This window comes from Gracilinanus agilis, chromosome 4 (genome assembly GCF_016433145.1).
Source record: "Gracilinanus agilis isolate LMUSP501 chromosome 4, AgileGrace, whole genome shotgun sequence".
Classification (NCBI taxonomy): Eukaryota; Metazoa; Chordata; class Mammalia; order Didelphimorphia; family Didelphidae; genus Gracilinanus; species Gracilinanus agilis.
Genome location: NC_058133.1, coordinates 241,738,384 through 241,756,499, shown reverse-complemented (window position 1 = coordinate 241,756,499; position 18,116 = coordinate 241,738,384). Strand labels below are relative to the sequence as shown.

The 18,116-nt window shown below is 36.2% G+C and overlaps 1 protein-coding gene across 1 annotated transcript in view; it reads right to left on the bottom strand.

The window, feature by feature from the left end:
- The window catches only part of ARHGAP44 (Rho GTPase activating protein 44), a 185,008-nt gene that overhangs the window by 16,679 nt on the left and 150,213 nt on the right, over positions 1 to 18,116 (bottom strand). Inside the window, exons 16-19 of the mRNA XM_044673871.1 lie at positions 17,800 to 17,980; positions 14,920 to 14,937; positions 13,876 to 14,097; positions 1,914 to 2,059 (exon numbers count right to left, since the gene is read on the bottom strand). Coding sequence (XP_044529806.1) covers positions 1,914 to 2,059; positions 13,876 to 14,097; positions 14,920 to 14,937; positions 17,800 to 17,980 — 567 coding nt within the window. The remainder of the gene's footprint in view (positions 1 to 1,913; positions 2,060 to 13,875; positions 14,098 to 14,919; positions 14,938 to 17,799; positions 17,981 to 18,116) is intronic.

Genomic DNA, 18,116 nt, shown 5'->3' with positions numbered 1-18,116 from the left:
GAAAGGTATGAAGTGTAATTGGATAGGCTGGAGTCATATTGTGAAAGGCTTTAAAAATCAAAATAGAGGAATTTGTATTTTATCCTAGAGGCAATAGGGAACCACTGAAGCTTCTTCAGTAGGGTAGTGGCATAGTTGTTCTAATACTATAAGAATCTGAATTTGGGAGCAGAGTTAAGGTTGGATGGGAGAGAAATTGGAGTGGGTATGCAGGAGACTAATTATAAGGCTGCTGTAATGGATCAATGCAATTCTCCATTTCTGGAATAATGAACCCATGGAAGATGAAACATAGAGGATGATCCAGGGAAAGGAAAAGGAAGAAGAGAATCAGATAGATAGGAAAATTGCCATGACAAAACAGTGTCTTAAAAACCCAAAGAGGAGAATTATCCAAAATGAGGTGGTAGGTAGTGTTAAGTGTAGAAGCATTTAAACAAATGAGAATGGAGGTGAGGGGAAGACCATTGATTTAGCACTAAAGATATCATTGGTAAACTTGGAGAGAGCAGTTCAGATTGCAAATAAGAAGTAAATTAGAGATGAGGAAGTTTTTTTACAAATTTGGTTATGAAAGGGGGGAAATCTACATAGGATGCTGCTCTTTTGTGAAGCAAAATGTCCTGTTGATTATGCAAGTGCACAAAGTAGTCATTTCTTTGAAGACATGCTGCACTGCTATAGCTACTCTTGTCTAAAATTATAGTGTACTTAAACATAGATCCTAAAGATACAAACATAATAGAGACTGAAAAACTCTAAGAAAGGATAAAGTCAAATGAAGAAGATAAAGTAGAAGCAGTTGAATAAGAATGCAGTAAAAATCAGTGATCTTCAGCTCCAAAAGATGAAGCCCAAAACAGGAATAAAGAGGATTCTGGATAGCATGGAATCAAATAATTTCAACAAATCCTCATATTAATGAAGCTTTGAAATCTAAAATGAATAAATGTGATGCAAATAACAGTATTATTTTATTTTTGAATGACCTTACAATTTTCTACTAATGAAGAGTGGCAACTGCCCTACCACTATAGGTTTCAGACTTGAAACCAAGTGGTCTTCCTGACTCTGAGGTCATCTCTTTACCCTCTATACAACACTGCTTCTTAATTGAATTGAATTTTTATTTTACAGGAGTTTAAATGTATGGAGTTTAACCTGAAGCAATATAAATTTAAAACACCAATTCATCCAGAAAAAACATTTGGCTAAATTACTGAATCATGGACCAGAAAAGACTTATTAGCAATTTATCAAAGGTTAATGTAGAGTACAACTCTAACCTTGGAAATTGACTTCAAAAAGAGTAATGTCTTTCTACAATATGTCTCTTGGTACCACAGCCAAAAATGGAACCCTGGTCTGACTGTTATAGTTCTCACGTATAGTCCCCTTAACATTCAAGTCTTGGTAGAAATGAAAAATGCCTTTTACCTTTCAAGGTTCTACTAGGAGTATGTGAAAAAAGCTAAGGGAAAGAAGGTTCTTGTGTCCTGCTAGATTTGTCTATAGAATATAAGTGCTGGAAGTGGACTTTAGAGATTACTGATATGGAGGAGGAAACTGAAGCATCAAGTGACGATAAATTCATCTAAGGTTATATAAATATATATGAATTCAAATATAGGGCATAATACTTTTCAAATTCAAATTATAGACTGAAACTCTAGGCAGCCCCACAGTTGTTGCCTTTGTGTGCCAGGTTTAAAATAAGTTTAAAACTATATGTACCCCCATTGCCTAGCCCTTACCACTCTTCTGCCTTGGAGCCAATACACAATATTGACTCCTGGTCGGAAGGTAAGTGTTTAAAGACAAATAAACAAACAAACAAAAAAACAAAAAACAACAAAAAAAAAACTATATGTAACTCAAACAACTAATGAGAAAAGAGACAAAAAAGAAAATACCTTTCCGGAGTGTGTGAGGACTCTGATCTGTGGCTAGCTGGCTGAGAGTAGTCATCTGCTGTGTACTGACACAGAGGATTCCATGACTGGAACTTCGACTCTCCTTTTGTCCAGACCCTGGAGAAAGCTCCTTGCTTTGTAAAGTGCTAAAACATGAAAAATAAGAAAAAACATATAAGCTTATTAAAACCCAACACCACCTCTACCTAATGGAAAATAGTGATCATTTTTCAAGGCACAAAACAAATCTCACTTAATAGGGAAAGTCTTTACTGTCCAATTCAACCAATCAAAAGAAGGGGAGAACCCTTCTCTGAACTTCAATAGCATCTATGTGTACCACTCATGTGTCACTTATATTTTTAGCCTTTCCAACAAGTCTCTCCAACTATACTATAAGCTTTTTGAAGGCATGGCTTACATTTTATTCATCTTTCTGTCTTCTGTTCCAACTACTATGCCTTGAAAATTGAGATAATTGACATATTTGATTATTTAGTGGATGTTGCCAATAAGTCTAAGGCTGAAAATCATGGATGTTTCAGTTCTTTTTTCTCCATAAGCTCATCAACAATGTACTATATCTATTGTTGAACAGGAGCCACCTCTGATACTCCCAAGTCTCATCGTGGGAAAGTGGCCAGATATCATTTATTCTAATAAAAGTATTTTGGGAGAGTGTATAATGGAAAAAAATGTTCCCTTTGACGGGATAAAAGTACATAGAAGCAGGAACCTGTTTAAGAATTATTTAATTCCTCTCTATCCTCTGGCACAGTAGCAGCTCTTTTGGTCAAAGAATTAGAAATTAAGGGGATGCCCATCATTTGGGGAAATGAACAAGTTGTGATTTATGATTTTGATTGAATACTATTGTGGTTGAAGAAGTGAAATAACTTTTTCTAAATTAGTAATATTGTACAATGATCAAATATGATTGACTAGCTATTTTCAGCAATACTGTGGTCCAAACTGTTTCAAAGGACTTGTAATGAGAGATGCTATCAACCTCTAGGAAAAGAGCTGATGGAATCTGAATGCAAATCAAAACATAATTTTTACTTTCTTTTTGTTTGTTTTTTTTCTCTTTTCTTTTGCTACAAAGTTAACATGGCAATATTTTTTTATGGTTGCACAAAGTATAATCTATATCAAATTTCATGCCTTCTCAATGTAAGGATGGGATTTGTGCAAGGGGGATGGGAGAAAAGGAGCCAGAGAAGGCACTTGCTGATAGTTGCTGGCAGTTGAAACCAGAGAGAATTCTGGGAATTTCTCAGAGGAAGGAAGAGGAGGAGAGGTCTTCTGGCAGAGGACTGTGAGGAGAGAGGAGGAGGACATCCCAGCTTGGATCAAGTCCTGAGGGCTTCCTGAGGATCTTTCTTTGGAAATTGAAACTCTGATTCCCTGATCAAAGCCATTCCATTGCATCTCACTCATCAAGACTTCAACCATCAAGTCAGCTAAGTTTGGACTCCATTTTGGGAGCAATCTTTAACTCTCCTCCCATTACCCAACCTTGTTGAGAAACCCTTTTTCAGTCAAACCTTACAATTATAGAAAAGGATAACAATAGAAAAACAGAAGGAGAAGGGGCAGGGGAAGAAGCTTAGAAGTGGGAACCCCAAAGATTCCCACCCAAGTGACAGACCCCATAGAAATAGAGAAGAGAGCACCCCCAAATCCCTCTGTCCATCACTCCTCTCCCCAATCCCTGAATTGTGAATAATAAAAGCCATTCATCAGACAGATAGCGTTCCAGAGTGCCTGAGAGACTAGGAAGGAGAGAGGAACCACAGCTTAATCCAGCTGCTTCCATCTTGAAGCCAGACCACCCGCTGTGAAATTAACTGATGGAGGGAGGTTTGTGTGAACTCTGCCCTTATTCAGGGTCAGATTGGGGTACCACATACCTCATCTTATAGGGAAGCCTTGCCCTCGACTCCTGAGGGGTGGTGAGACCATCCAGGTCACCCAGTTTTGGGGTGACACCCCCTTAAAGTCTCCCAGTGTATATTTGGCCCTAGGGTAGAGCTAGAAGAGAGACTCACCACATAGACTTTCTCTCTCTCTCTTCTTTCAAACATTGGTTACTAGCTCTTTTAATTGTTACATCAAGGAGGCAGGAAGGAGAGAATTTGGAACTCAAAAAATTTTTAAATGAATATTAACAATTTGTTTACATGTAATGGAGAAAAAAATTAAATAAAAATTAAATGTAAAAGAAAAAAACACATTAAACTCCCTGAAGGAAGGAGCTATTTTTCTTTCTGCTTTTATGTCTATTCTCTGCACTTAGGACAGTGCATAGCATATAGTAAGTGTTTAAGAAATATTTATTGACTCATATTTGAAAAAAAGGCATAAAATTTAGGCATGCTGAATTCAGGTTCAATTCGGTCACCTGTAAAATGAGAGTTATTTGTATCTCAAAATTCACTTCCAGCTCTAAAATTCTTTAATGATGAGTTTTACATCATAGCTGGGTCATTTAAAAAAAAACAGTTATCAAGATTGGGTAAAGTAGAGAGTATGGCTAGGGCAGTGTTATCTGTCAAGGCTCTGCCAGGAGCTTTCTTTTATTGTCCTCCTATGCTATCTCACTTGGTGATTTCATCTCCCATGGACTCCTTTCTGAACTCCAATGTCACATTACAACCTTTTTTTGAACATCTCAAATGAGATATCTTGCTGGCATTTCAAACTCAAGAGTTCTAAAGCAGAACTTGGTGTCTTTTCTTTCAAATCCTTCCCTCTTCCTACCCTCCCTATTATAGTCAAGGGCTTCACTATATCTCCTTAATCACCTAGGCTCAGAACCTTAGTGTCATATTCATTTCTCTCTCACAGACTTTATATCCAATATTAGCAAATCATTGATTCTACCTTTCTAACATCTCTGGCAACATTCTCTGTCTTTCTGCTCACATGCCCATTGATGCAAGCTATCATCATCTCACAACTGGACTATTTTTTTTTTAATTTTTAAACATTTATTAATAATCATTTTTAACATGGTTACATGATTCATGCTCCTACTTTCCCCTTAACTCCCCCCCTCCATGGCCAACGCACATTTCCACTGGTTTTAACATGTGTCATTGATCAAGACCTATTTCCAAATTGTTGATATTTGCATTGGTGTGGTAGTTTCGAGTCTACATCCCCAAACATGTACGCCTCAACCCATGCGTTCAATCAGGTGTTTTTCTTATATGTTGCCTCTCCTGCAGTCCTTCCTCTGAATGTGGGTACCTTTCTTTACCATAAATCCCTCAGAGCTGTCCTGTGTCATTGCATTGCTGCTAGTACAGAAGTCCATTACATTCTATTTTACCACAGTATATCAGTCTCTGTGTACAATGTTCTTCTGGCTCTGCTCCTTTCACTCTGCATCAGTTCCTGGAGGTCTTTCCAGTTCACCTGGAACTCCTCCAGTTTGTTATTCCTTTTAGCACAATAGTATTCCATTACCAGCATATACCACAGTTTGTTCAGCCATTCCCCAATTGAAGGACATACCCTCCTTTTCCAGTTTTTTGCCACCACAAAAAGCGCAGCTATAAATATTTTCGTACAAGTCTGTTTATCTATGATCTCTTTGGAGTACAAACCCAACAATGGTATGGCTGGATCAAAGGGCAGGCATTCTTTTATAGCCCTTTGAGCATAGTTCCAAATTGCCAGCCAGAATGGCTGGATCAGTTCACAGCTCCACCAGCAATGCATTAATGTCCCAATTTTGCCACATCCCCTCCAGCATTCATTACTCTCCCCTTCTTTCATTTTAGCCAATCTGCTAGGTGTGAGGTGATACCTCAGAATTGTTTTGATTTGCATTTCTCTAATTATTAGAGATTTAGAACATCTTCTCATGTGCTTATTGATACTTCTGATTTTTTTTACCTGAAAATTGCCTATTCATGCCTCTTGCCCATCTATCAATTGGGGAATGGCTTGATTTCTTATACAATTGATTTAACTCCTTGTATATTTGAGTAATTAGACCCCTGTCAGAGTTTTTGTTATAAAGATTTTTTCCCAATTTGTTGTTTCCCTTCTGATTTTGACTACATTGTTTTTGTTTGTACAAAAGCTTTTTAGCTTAATATAATCAAAACCATTTAATTTACATTTTGTAATTTTTCTCTAACTCTTGCTTGGTTTTAAAATCTTTTCTTTCCCAGAGATCTGACAGGTATACTATTCTGTGTTCACTTAACTTATTTATAGTTTCTCTCCTTATATTCAAGTCATTTACCCATTCTGAATTTATCTTGGTGTAGGGTGTGAGAAGTTGATCTAAACCTAATCTCTCCCATATTGTTTTCCAAATTTCCCAGCAGTTTTTGTCAAATAGTGGATTCATGTCCCCAAAGTTAGGCTCTTTGGGTTTATCATACACTGTCTTGCTGATGTCATTAACCCCAAGTCTATTCCACTGATCCTCCCTTCTGTCTCTTAGCCAGTACCATATTGTTTTGATGACTGCTGCTTTATAGGATAGTTTAATATCTGGTACTGGTAGGCCCCCTTCCTTCACATTTTTTTTCATTATTTCCCTTGATATTCTTGATCTTTTGTTATTCCAAATGAAATTTGTTATAGTTTTTCCTAATTCAGTAAAGAAGTTTTTTGGTAATTTGATAGGTATGGTGCTAAATAGGTAAATTAATTTGGGTAGAATTGTCATTTTTATTATGTTAGCTCAACCTACCCATAAGCAATCAATGGCTTTCCAATTGTTGAGATCCAGTTTTATTTGTTTGGAAAGTGTTTTGTAATTGTTTTTGTATAATTGCTGTGTTTGTTTTGGTAGATAGATTCCCAAGTATTTTATATTGTCTAGGGTGATTTTAAATGGTGTTTCTCTTTCTACCTCTTGCTGCTCTAATGTGTTAGAAATATATAGAAATGCTGATGATTTATGTGCATTTATTTTGTATCCTGCAACTTTGCTAAAGTTGTTGATTATTTCTACAAGCTTCTTAGTTGATTCTCTAGGATTTTTTAAGTAGACCATCATATCGTCTGCAAAGAGTGATAGCTTAGTCTCCTCATTGCCTATTTTGATACCTTCAATTTCTTTTTCTTCTCTAATTGCTACTGCTAGTGTTTCTAGTACTATGTTGAATAGTAGAGGTGATAATGGGCATCCTTGTTTCACTCCTCATCTTATTGGGAAGGCTTCTAATTTATCCCCATTGCATATAATGCTTGTTGATGGTTTTAGGTATATACTGTTTATTATTTTTAGGAAAGGTCCTTCTATTCCTATACTTTTCAGTGTTTTCAATAGGAATGGATGCTGTATTTTGTCAAAGGCTTTTTCAGCATATATTGAGATAATAATGTGATTTTTGTTTATTAGACTGTTGATATGGTCAATTATGTGGATGATTTTCCTAATGTTGAACCATCCTTGTATTCCTGGTATAAATCCTACCTGAACATGATGGATGATCTTCTTAATTACTTGCTGGAGTCTCTTTGCTAGTATTCTATTTAAGATTTTTGCATCTATGTTCATTAGGGAGATTGGTCTATAGTTTTCTTTCTCTGTTTTTGGTCTACCTGGCTTTGGAATCAGTACCATATTTGTGTCATAAAAGGAATTTGGTAGGACTCACAACTGGACTATTGAAAAAGCCTTTGGATTGGTTTTTTTGTTTCAGATCTCTTCCTGCACTCCAATTCTTCCTCCACTCAGTTGCCAAGGTAATTTTTCTAAAATGCAAATTTGGCCATGCCACTCCCAGGTGCCCTGTGCCACCCACCTTTATAATTTTACTATCTATTTTTCCATGGAACTTAGCTTTAGCTTTAAATATTTATGTTCAGTTTCATTTGGCACATGTATATTAAGTATCAAAATTAATTTATTATCTATAGTACCTTTAAGTAAATTATAGTTTATCTTTTTAAATCAAATCCATTTTCCTTCATATATAAGCTCTTTTAGGGTAGGGCCTGATTTGCTTTTGTCTCCATATTCCCAATACTAAGCACAGTTTAGGAACACAGTAAGCCCTTAATAAATACTATTTGATATATAATTCCTGTTTTGGATTTTAAAGAGATATTCCTTGGTGTCCCTCCTGCCACCTGGAAAGAAGGAGGTCATATCACATACTATAAAGAGAATTGACACTGAAGTCAGAGGACCTATGTTCAAATTCCACATATCACTTAACCTGGGAATCATTTTCCTATTTTATAAAATGAAAAGGTCGACTAAATGCCCCATGAGGTCCCATCAAGCTCCAGATTTATGATCTATGAACTTGGTTTTACTTTCCTTTCAAAATGAAAATGAAATCTGAAAATTCTGAATGGAAGAACCTGAAGCATGTCAGTGGAGAAAGTGCGTCAGACTAGGACATTTACTGTCACTAATTTGCTCTGTCACTAATCTTGAGTACATCATGAACTCTAGACCCTAGTTTCCTCACCTATGAAATAAAGAAAAATACTGATACTACCATCTTCTTAAGGAATTTGTGAGAATAATATAAAGTTTAGGTGGGAAAACGGCTTTGACAAGCAAATGTGTGAAAATGGTAGGGCTTTGTTTTATGTGAATCCAAAATACATGAATTCAGGTATATATGATTGGCAATTGAAAAAATAAAGGCAGAAAAATATGTACAACAAGAAAATTTTAATTATGCACTAAATCATGCCATTTCCCCAAGGAGTATAGTCTTGTAGCAGTTCACACAATCACACTAATTTTCACTCTGAAAAGTATTAGTCTGAGTCATTTAATTGTTTTATACCAAACATTAGCTCCCATATCAATCTTTGTTCAGAGTTCTCTCTTGTAACAAGTCATGCCCACATCACAACATTGTTTCTCTTAGTATTTGTATTGCTTGCATAAAATAAAGCCCTACTGTATTATAAAAAGCACAAAGCCCTCCCCAGGACTAATTCTACTCTGCTAACAAAATTAGAAGTGATCTTAGAAATCCTGATTAGCCAGGCAGCATGTTTTATAGTGTCTTGGCTTATGACAAGCCAATTGTATTTGCTACCATATTAAGGCAACGTTATCACCTATTCTTCATTTAAGATACTTACAAATTAATTGGGGAAGAGCAGTGGTAGTGGAAGGATTTCTCACTAAACATAAGAATTACATAGATATGGTTCCAGAGGTTTCACTTAACTAGGGAGTGGGAGAAATAATATCTGGAAATAACTGATCTAAAAAAATAAAAGCATTAATTAAATATTTTAAAACAAAGAAGAAAGAAAATCTGGAATGAATTTTTTGTTTTATCAAAAATGCCACCCTAACTCCTTTTAATTAAGAATAAAGAGTATAATAATATATTATAATAATATAAAAATAAGAATAACTAAGAAAAGTTGGGGGGGCAGGGAGACAGAGCCAAGATGGTGGCTTAATAGTAGGAAAAGCTGAAATTGCTCTCACAATTCTTCAAACCAATCTTTAAAAAGCACCTCAAAATGACAGGAATCAAAAACTTCAAGACAGAGTGAGGGGGCTCACCTGCTAAAGCTATGCAGAGAGAGTTGGTTTTCATAGGATGAGGGGGGAACTGGAAGCAAAACTGCACACAGAGGAGTGCACAGAACCCCCCCTCCCCTGGGCCAGATTCAAGCAAATAGGCATCACTTAACTTCAGGATCCTGGGACACAACTACACCAACAAAAGAGCCCTAAGACCCACCCCTGGAAGTCCCTGGCCCTGGCACAAGTCCATAGTGAGGTTCAGGAGTCCACTGTGTTGGACCCCTCCAAGCCTGCCCTTTTGTGGTAAATACCTAGCCACAAGGCAAAATAGCTCACAGTACCAAACCCTTTAAGTTAAGATAAGAGAAGACAGAATCATCAGCTTTCAAGAATTCCTAGTCCATAGGCCAAAAAAAAAAAAAAAAAAGCTGGGAAAATGAGCAAACAGCAAAAGAAATACTTAATGTTCTAAAGTTTCTATGGGAACAAAGAGCAAAGCACAGAACCACCAGGGGATGGTGAGATCCAAACAACCATATGCAAACAGCTTAAAAAACAAAATTGGTCATGTGGAAAAAGAGGCTAAAAATCCAATGAAGAAAAGAGTGCCATGAAAAATAGAATGGACCAAAAGGAAAAGGAGGATCAAAAGGTCATGGAAGAATTTCAGACTTTAAAAATTAGATTTGGGCAAATAGAAGCTGATAACTTCATGAGACATTATGAAACAGTATCAAAAGAATGAAAAAATAGAAGAAAATATGAAATTAAAAAAACAAACAATAGATTTGCAAAATAAACCCAGGAGAGACAATTTAAGAATTATTAGACTATCTGAAAATCATGACCAAAAATACCCCTCTAAATATCATATTACAAGAAATTAGCCAAAGATACTGCCCAGATATTCTTGAACAAAAAGGTAGAATAGAAATTGCAAGAGTTCACAGATCATCTCCTACAATAAATCCCCAAATGAGAATTTCCAGGAATGATATAGCCAAGTTCAAGAGCAACTAGGCCAAGGATAAAATACTACGAGCAGCCAGAAAGAAACAATTCAAATATTATGGAGCCCCAGTCAGGATTAAAAGATCAGAAGGCCTGGAATATGATATTCTGGAAGGCAAGGAAACTGGGTTTACAACCAAGAATCACCTACCCATCAAAACTGACTATATTCTTTCAGGGAAAAGTATGATCATTTAATAAAATAGAAGATTTCCAAGCATTCCTGAAGAAAAGGACAGAAAATATGATGTTCAAATACAAAATTGAAGAGAAGCATGAAAAGGTAAATAAGAGAAAAAATTTAAGGGCTTCAGTAAGGACAAATTGTTTATATTTCTTTATGTATATGTACTGCTGAAGTGAGCACTGTTTATATTCCTTTACAGAAAGAAAATATATGTAACTCTTAAAAATTGTGATCATTATGATAGCAATTAGAAAAAATATACATAGAGGCTATAGTAGTAAGCTGTTTAGGAAGATATATAAAAAAATAAAGGAGTGAAAAAGATGATTGTACTAAGGGAATGGGAAGAGAGAAGTAAAATTGGGTAAATTATATTGCATAACGAGGTATTGGGGATTACAGTGGAGGGGAGGATGAGAATAGTGACAGGTAATTCTTAAATCTTACTCTCATTGACTCAGAGATGGTATAGAATCCTATCTTACCATATAAAGAAGTAAAAAGGGAATAAGAAAGGGATAAGAGGAGTAATATAAGGAGGGGGAAAGGAGGGAGTGACTAAAAGCAAAACATTGGTGTAGAGCAGTGATTCCCAAAGTGGGCTCTACTGCCCCCTAGTAGGTGCTGCAGCAATCCAGGGGGGGCGGTGATGGCCACAGGTGCATTTATCTTTCCTATTAATTGCTATTAAAATAAAAAAATAATTTCCAGGGGGCTAAGTAATATTTTTTCTGGAAAGGGGGTAGTAGGCCAAAAAAGTTTGGGAACCACTGGTGTAGAGGGAAAAGAGTGAAAGGATAAAGGTTAGAAATAAAAAGGGAAATCAAGATGGAGGGGAATACACAGATGGTAATCATAACTGTGAATGTAAATGGGATGAACTCATCCATAAAATGGAAGCAGATAGCAGAGTGAATTAAAAACCAGAATCCTACTATATGTTGTTTACAAGAGACAGGAAGCTGGAGAAGAATCTATTGAACTTCAACTGAGACAAACAAAAAAATGCAGGAGTAACGATCATGATCTCAGACAAAGCTAAAGCAAAAATTGATCTGATGGAAAGAGATAGGGAAGGTAATTACATCTTCATAAAAAGTAGTATAGACCAGTGATGGGCAAACTATTCCCCACAGGCCAGATCCAAGCCATAGTTTGCCCATCACTGCCTTAAGTAATTCCCTAATCACCACGGCCCCACATCCAGATGTAGTGATTAGGGAATTGCTTAAGGCAGTGATGGGTAAACTATGGCCTGGATCTGGACCGTGGGGAATAGTTTGCCCATCACTGGTATAGACAATGAAGAAATAAAAGTATTTAACTTGTATGCACCAAATGGTATAGCATCCAGATTTTCAGAGGAGAAACTAAAGGAGCTTAAAGAGGAAACAGATAGTAAAACTATACAAGTGGGAGACCTCAACCTTCTCTTATCAGAACTAGATAAATCTAACCAAAAAATAAATAAGAAAGAAGTAAAGGAAGTGAGCAAAATTTTATAAAACTTAGATTTAACAGATATCTGAGAAAATTGAATAGGATAAAAAGGAATATACTTTCTTTTCAGTGGCACATGACCATGTATTAGGGCACAAAAACTTCACAACCAAATGCAGAAAAGCAGAAATAATAAATGCAACATTTTCAGATCATAATGTGATAAAAATTATAATTTGATAAGGGTTCATGGAGAGACAAATTAAAAATTAATTGGAAACGAAATAATTTAATTCTTCAAAACAGGTGGATCAAAGAACAAATCATAGAGAAAATCATTGATTTCATTTAAGAGAATGATATTGAGGAGACAACATATCAAAATTTATGGAATACAGCCAAGGCAGTACGCAGGGGAAAATTTGTATTCCTAAGTCTATAAAATAGAGAAAAAGCAAATCAATGAATTTGGCATGCAACTAAAAAAGCTAGAAAAAGAACAAATTAAAAATTCCCAGGTTAAAGACTAAATTGGGAATCCTAAAAATCAAAGAAGAAATTAATAAAATTGAAAGTAAAAGAACTATTAAACTAATAAATAAGACTAGGAGCTGGTTCTATGAAAAAAGCCACCTAAAATTATATAAAGTATATATCAGATTAAAAATCAGATTAAAAAAATAAAGAAAGATTAAAAATCAGATTAAAAAAATAAAGAAAGAAGAGAATCAAATTACCAGTACCAGAAATGAAAAGGGTTGTTTCACTTCTCATGAAGAGGAAGTTAAAGCAATTATTAGGAGCTATTTTGCCCAATTATATGACAACAAATCTGATAATCTAGGTGAAAAGGATGAATGTTTACAAAAATATAAATTGCCTAGATGAACAAAAGATGGAATAGAATACTAGGATTCCATCTCAGAAAAAAGAAACTGAACTCAATGAACTCCCCAAAAACAAATCCCCAGGGCCAGAGGAATTTACAAGTGAATTCTATCAGACATTTAAAGAACAATTAATCCCAATATTAAACAAACCATTTGGCAAAATAAGCAAAGAAGGAGTCCTACCAAATTCTTTTTATGATACAAATATGGTGCTGATACCTAAGCCAGAAAGACCAAAAACAGAGGAAGAAAATTATAGATCCACCTCCAGAGGAAGACCTGAGGGGGCAGCTGGGTAGCTCAGTGGATTGAGAACCAGGCCTAGAGATGGGAGTCCTAGGTTCAAATCTGGCCTCAGACACTTCTCAGCTGTGTGACCCTGGGCAAATCACTTGACCCCCATTGCCTACCCTTACCACTCTTCTGCCTTGGAGCCAATACTGTGTACTGCGTAATTGGCTCCAAGATGGAAGGTAAGGATTTTTTAAAAATGCAGATGAAAACATGTGATTTATCAATTGTTTATTTGGGTATATGATTTGAGGTTTTGGTTTTGTAAGATTATTCACTTATAAAAATGTATTGCTTTGCATGCTAAAAATGTATAACCCAAGTGAATTGCTTGTCAGCTCTGGGAGGGGAGGAGAGAAGAAGGGAGGGATGCGGCATGAATCATATAACTGTGGAAAATTTATCTGGAAAATTTTTATTAAAATAAAATTGATTTAAAAAAAGATTTAGAAAAGCTTTAAATCTGCCCAATTTTTTAGACAATTGTTAGAGAAGATTATTCTGTGCCAGACATTTGGATAAAGTTACTTCTAAATATTTAGAGAAGGAAAAGCACCCTAGCAGTATCAAAAAGAGCCACCAAATGGGCATGGGCAAGTGGAGGAATCTCACTTTGAACTGGATCAGGCTTCCCTCATCCTGAGTGACATCCTTTCTTACCTAGTCTGCTCAACCACAGTCTGGGAGCCAAAGTTAGATGGAGGATGGGAAGAAGTTGTTGAAATGTCAAGTGACTCCTCAGGAAATGGTGATTGAGGTGGAACAGCAAGATCAGAAGGTGGAGCAGGAGGCTGCACAGTTGGTGGGGTACAGGATGATTTTCGGGTGACAGAGGAACCTCTTCGGGCCACCCAGGATGTATCCATAACCCGCACACCCATGCTGTTGGGATAATGACACAAAAGCACATGCTTATCCTTCTATAATAGAACTGACAGGATCCCTCCCCCACAAAGCGGAAACATTAAAGCACATTTGCACAAAAGTGGAACATTAGCATAGCCTGAGCACCCCTGCCTGGGTAAGCAATGCAACTGATATTCTTAATTGAAATGGGATTTAAAAGCAAGTTTTTCTATCTATCTACTCTGCTAGGGACAACCAGTGACAATTCTTGTTAGTCTAGGTTTCAATTAAAGAGTTGCATCCCTTATCAGGAGACTTGGGGATAGAATTGTGGTACTTCAATATTCTGCTAAACTGAGGTGACCATATTAAGAGTCTGCTGTGCCGAAAGCTCAAATCTTCCCCCAAAGTTGAAGATAGTCTAATCTAGATTTTTGAGTAGAGGAAGGGAAAATATATGGACACCATCGGCTAGGTTCTTAGGCTTCTCTAATATCAGCAATTCTTTAAAGCCTGGTTAGGGTACAAAGCAAATTTAACAACTACTTGTTAAAGGGCACTCTTGGTATAATAGAAAGAGTCCTTGACTAGGCATCACGAGATCCATAGTTTAGTCCTGAGTGCTACTGCTTAGATAACTGGGCAATTGTCTTTTATGCCACAGTTTCCTCATATAAAAATTATGAAGGATAAACTTCAAAACGTTGGGATTCTGATTTAATGATGAAAACACAGCATAAATATCTGCCAAGCAACCAAACATGGAGCACTCAACCTCTTGAAGAGTTGACTGGGACACAACTAGCTTAAAGTTTTGAAGACTGAACCTAGCCCAGCAGCTACTAGCAGATACCATACCTTTGGATTTTCCTAAGGCTGCATGGACAAAAACATATAAATGTTAGTGTCAAGGAAACTAAATCTTTCTTTGGGTGAGAAGGCTGTCTCCCAATAAAGGAGCCCCCATAAAGAGTATGGGAGAATAGAATAATTAACCCTTTACTCATTTCACTTTGTACTTTTTATGTGGTCAAAATAAATTTTCCATTGGTAATGGCAAAAATATCCCATAAGTCAATACAGGTTCTTATTCAGACAGCATAGTAGGGATGGGGATGGAGGAGGGAGAAGACGGTTTGGCAGGAAGACCCATCTACTTCTAAGTGATTTGACATTATAAATTTCCCTTTTAAGTCCAATCTAGAAGTATGAATGAGGACTATGGTTCATGTAGAACCCTGACCAAAAAGTAGATCATACACAAATAAAAATAAGCCATTCATATAAGGAAAGAGATGCCATAATATGTCCATAACTTCAAGACTTCAATTTCACATAAGGAAAGAAATGTCATTATGTGCCTGTAATTCTAATGCCCCCATTATGAGTAGTAATAAAGGAGGAATGAACAGAAGACCACATGCTTACCATTTTTTAATCAAGCCAAGAACTTTCCTCTCTCAAAAGAAACATTCAAATATATTGATATCAAAATAAAATGTCAATAAATACTTTCAATATTTAAAGGTTTCATAAAACCAGCTCCTTGTCTTATTTATTGGTCCAATAGTCTTCTCTTTGAATTTTATTTATCTCTCCTTTGATTTTCAGAATTTCCAATTAGGTGCTTAGTTGGGAACTTTTAATTTGTTCTTCTATTTTTTAACTGCATGCCCAATTCATTGATCTTCTCTTTCTCGATTTTATCGATGTATGCATTTACAGATATTAATTTCCCCCTACATGCAGGTATATCCCTTAAGTTTTGGTATGTTTTCTCTTTGTTGTTCTCTTTAATGAAAGTATCAAGTGTTTCTATGATTTGTTCTTTGATCCATTCATTCTTTTGGATAAAGTTATTTAATTTCCAATTAATTTTTAGTGTTTTTTCCTGTCCTTTGTATAGTGTAATTTTTATTGCATTATGGTCTGAAAAGAATGAATTGAAGTTTTTGTGCCCTATTATATAGTCAATTTTTGTGAAGATGCCATGTTCCTTTCTTTTCCCATTCAGTTTTCTCTACAGGTCTATCATATCTAACTTTTCTAAAATTTTATTTCCTTAACTTCTGTCTTGTTTATTTTTGGTTGGATTTATCTACTTTTGAGAGGGGATGGTTAAGGTCCCCCACTAGTAATATTTTACTGTCTGTTTCCTCCTATAACTCATGTAACTTCTCTTTTAGGAATTTGGATGCTATGCTATTTAGTGCATATATGTTTAGTATTGATGTGGTTTCATTGTCTATGGTACCTTTTATCAAGATGTAATTTCTTTTTTTATCTCTTTTGATTAGATCAATTTATTTTTATTTTTCCTTTGTCTGAGATCATGGTTGACCCTTGCTTTTTTTTACTTTGGCTGAAGAATAATAGATTATGCTCTAACCCTTTACTTTTACTCTGTGACTGTCTCCCTGCTTTAAATATGTTTCTTGTAGGCAGCATATTGTGAAATTAGTATGAAAGACTGACAACACTGGATGTAGCTGGTTCCAGAGCTGGCACATTACAGCTGGTAACGGTAAAAGCAGCTGAAGATGTCAGCTTACCAGGTGGTTGTTCAAGGTATCATTATTCGCTCTTTAACTGGCTTTTTCCCCACTGATGGCTAATAAGCTTTTAATGCCTCAACTATAGCATGTACAAAATGATAACTCTTTAAAATCTTTCTGAAATTGTCTGAGGGAGATATTTAGGAACCAGACCCACTTAGGGTCTTACAGGTCAGGAAAAGCAGACTGACTAGGGGACACAGAGAGCAGATAAGGACCTGGGCTTTAAGTCCAGATTCTTCTAGGTCTTCTAGGTCCAGATTCTTCCTAGTAAGTCTTTTGAGATTCTGATCAGGTTGAAGATGCTCTAGACAAAGATTATCAAACACATTTTCACATTTACTCAAAAATCAGAAGCCCTATGGATTTCTTGTACTTTCAGTTCAGCCTTTAAATATGACATCTTGTTCCTTGGATCTCTAGTATCTAGCAGTACTGTTTCTGTGCTAAGGTAGTGGTGAAGAAGATACAGAATCCCCCAAACCTCTGAGATGAAACCCAAGGTCTCTAGCCAACAGTGAGGGAACACTATATAGTTACTTTGAAAAAGGAAAGTTGCTTTCTTTTTAGAGGAAAATGAGACTCCAGGCTTTATACCTAGCCTTGCCTATCAGCATATGGAGGCGCATAGTAGAATGCAGATAGAGAAGACTATCTTCATATCCTTTCCAAAATAATTCATGGTGACATGCCTTTCTAACAGAGCTAATTATCTACCCTAGTACCCTGTTTGGGGCATGGTAGGAATCTAGCTTCATTTATCATTATCTAGATCTTGCTGATCGTGCTTTTTATTTTTTCTTCCTTTGAAGAAACCGCTATTCTTGCTGAACAAGAAGTTCAAATCAACTTCTTTCTGGGATAAAAAGAGAAGAGTTGAATGTGTGTGTGTGTGTGTGTGTGTGTGTTTAATTATAGCTGTAGCCTAGGAATGGAAGATGTAGGTTATTTGTTTGCTTTTCATCCAGGCTGCTGATAGTATGAGTGATACAGAACTCTATTCTAGTGTTTAAATTTTTATCCTTTCCAGTTCTACTCACCTATGCTTCTATGAATTCAACCTTTAGCAGACATTTAGATGTCCCTTAGCTAAGTTTAGCTAAGTAAGCATCAAACTGCATTTTTTTATACCTCCCTCCCCACCTGCCTTTCCCAGGGCTGAGAAAGAAATATCTGATCATACCCATCCTTTTTATAAAACTCCAACATCATATTATCAGTAGCCACACTGAGGGGCCGTCGGGCTGGCTCAGGCTGTCGCTGATCAGCAGGGTCCATATCAGGAGATGGTACTGAGCTGTAATTGGCATTGTGGTTCACATGTATAGGGCTCCCGTAATTACCTGTCACATTGAACTCTATGTCTGCAAGAAAGAAAGAATTAGTATGTAAAGCTTCATGTCTCATGATTGTTCCTCCTTACCCCTATGCCTTCTAAAGGTTGATGAAGGCAAGAGATATCTCCTCCTTCTGCTTTCCCACATAGAAAGGTCCATCTTA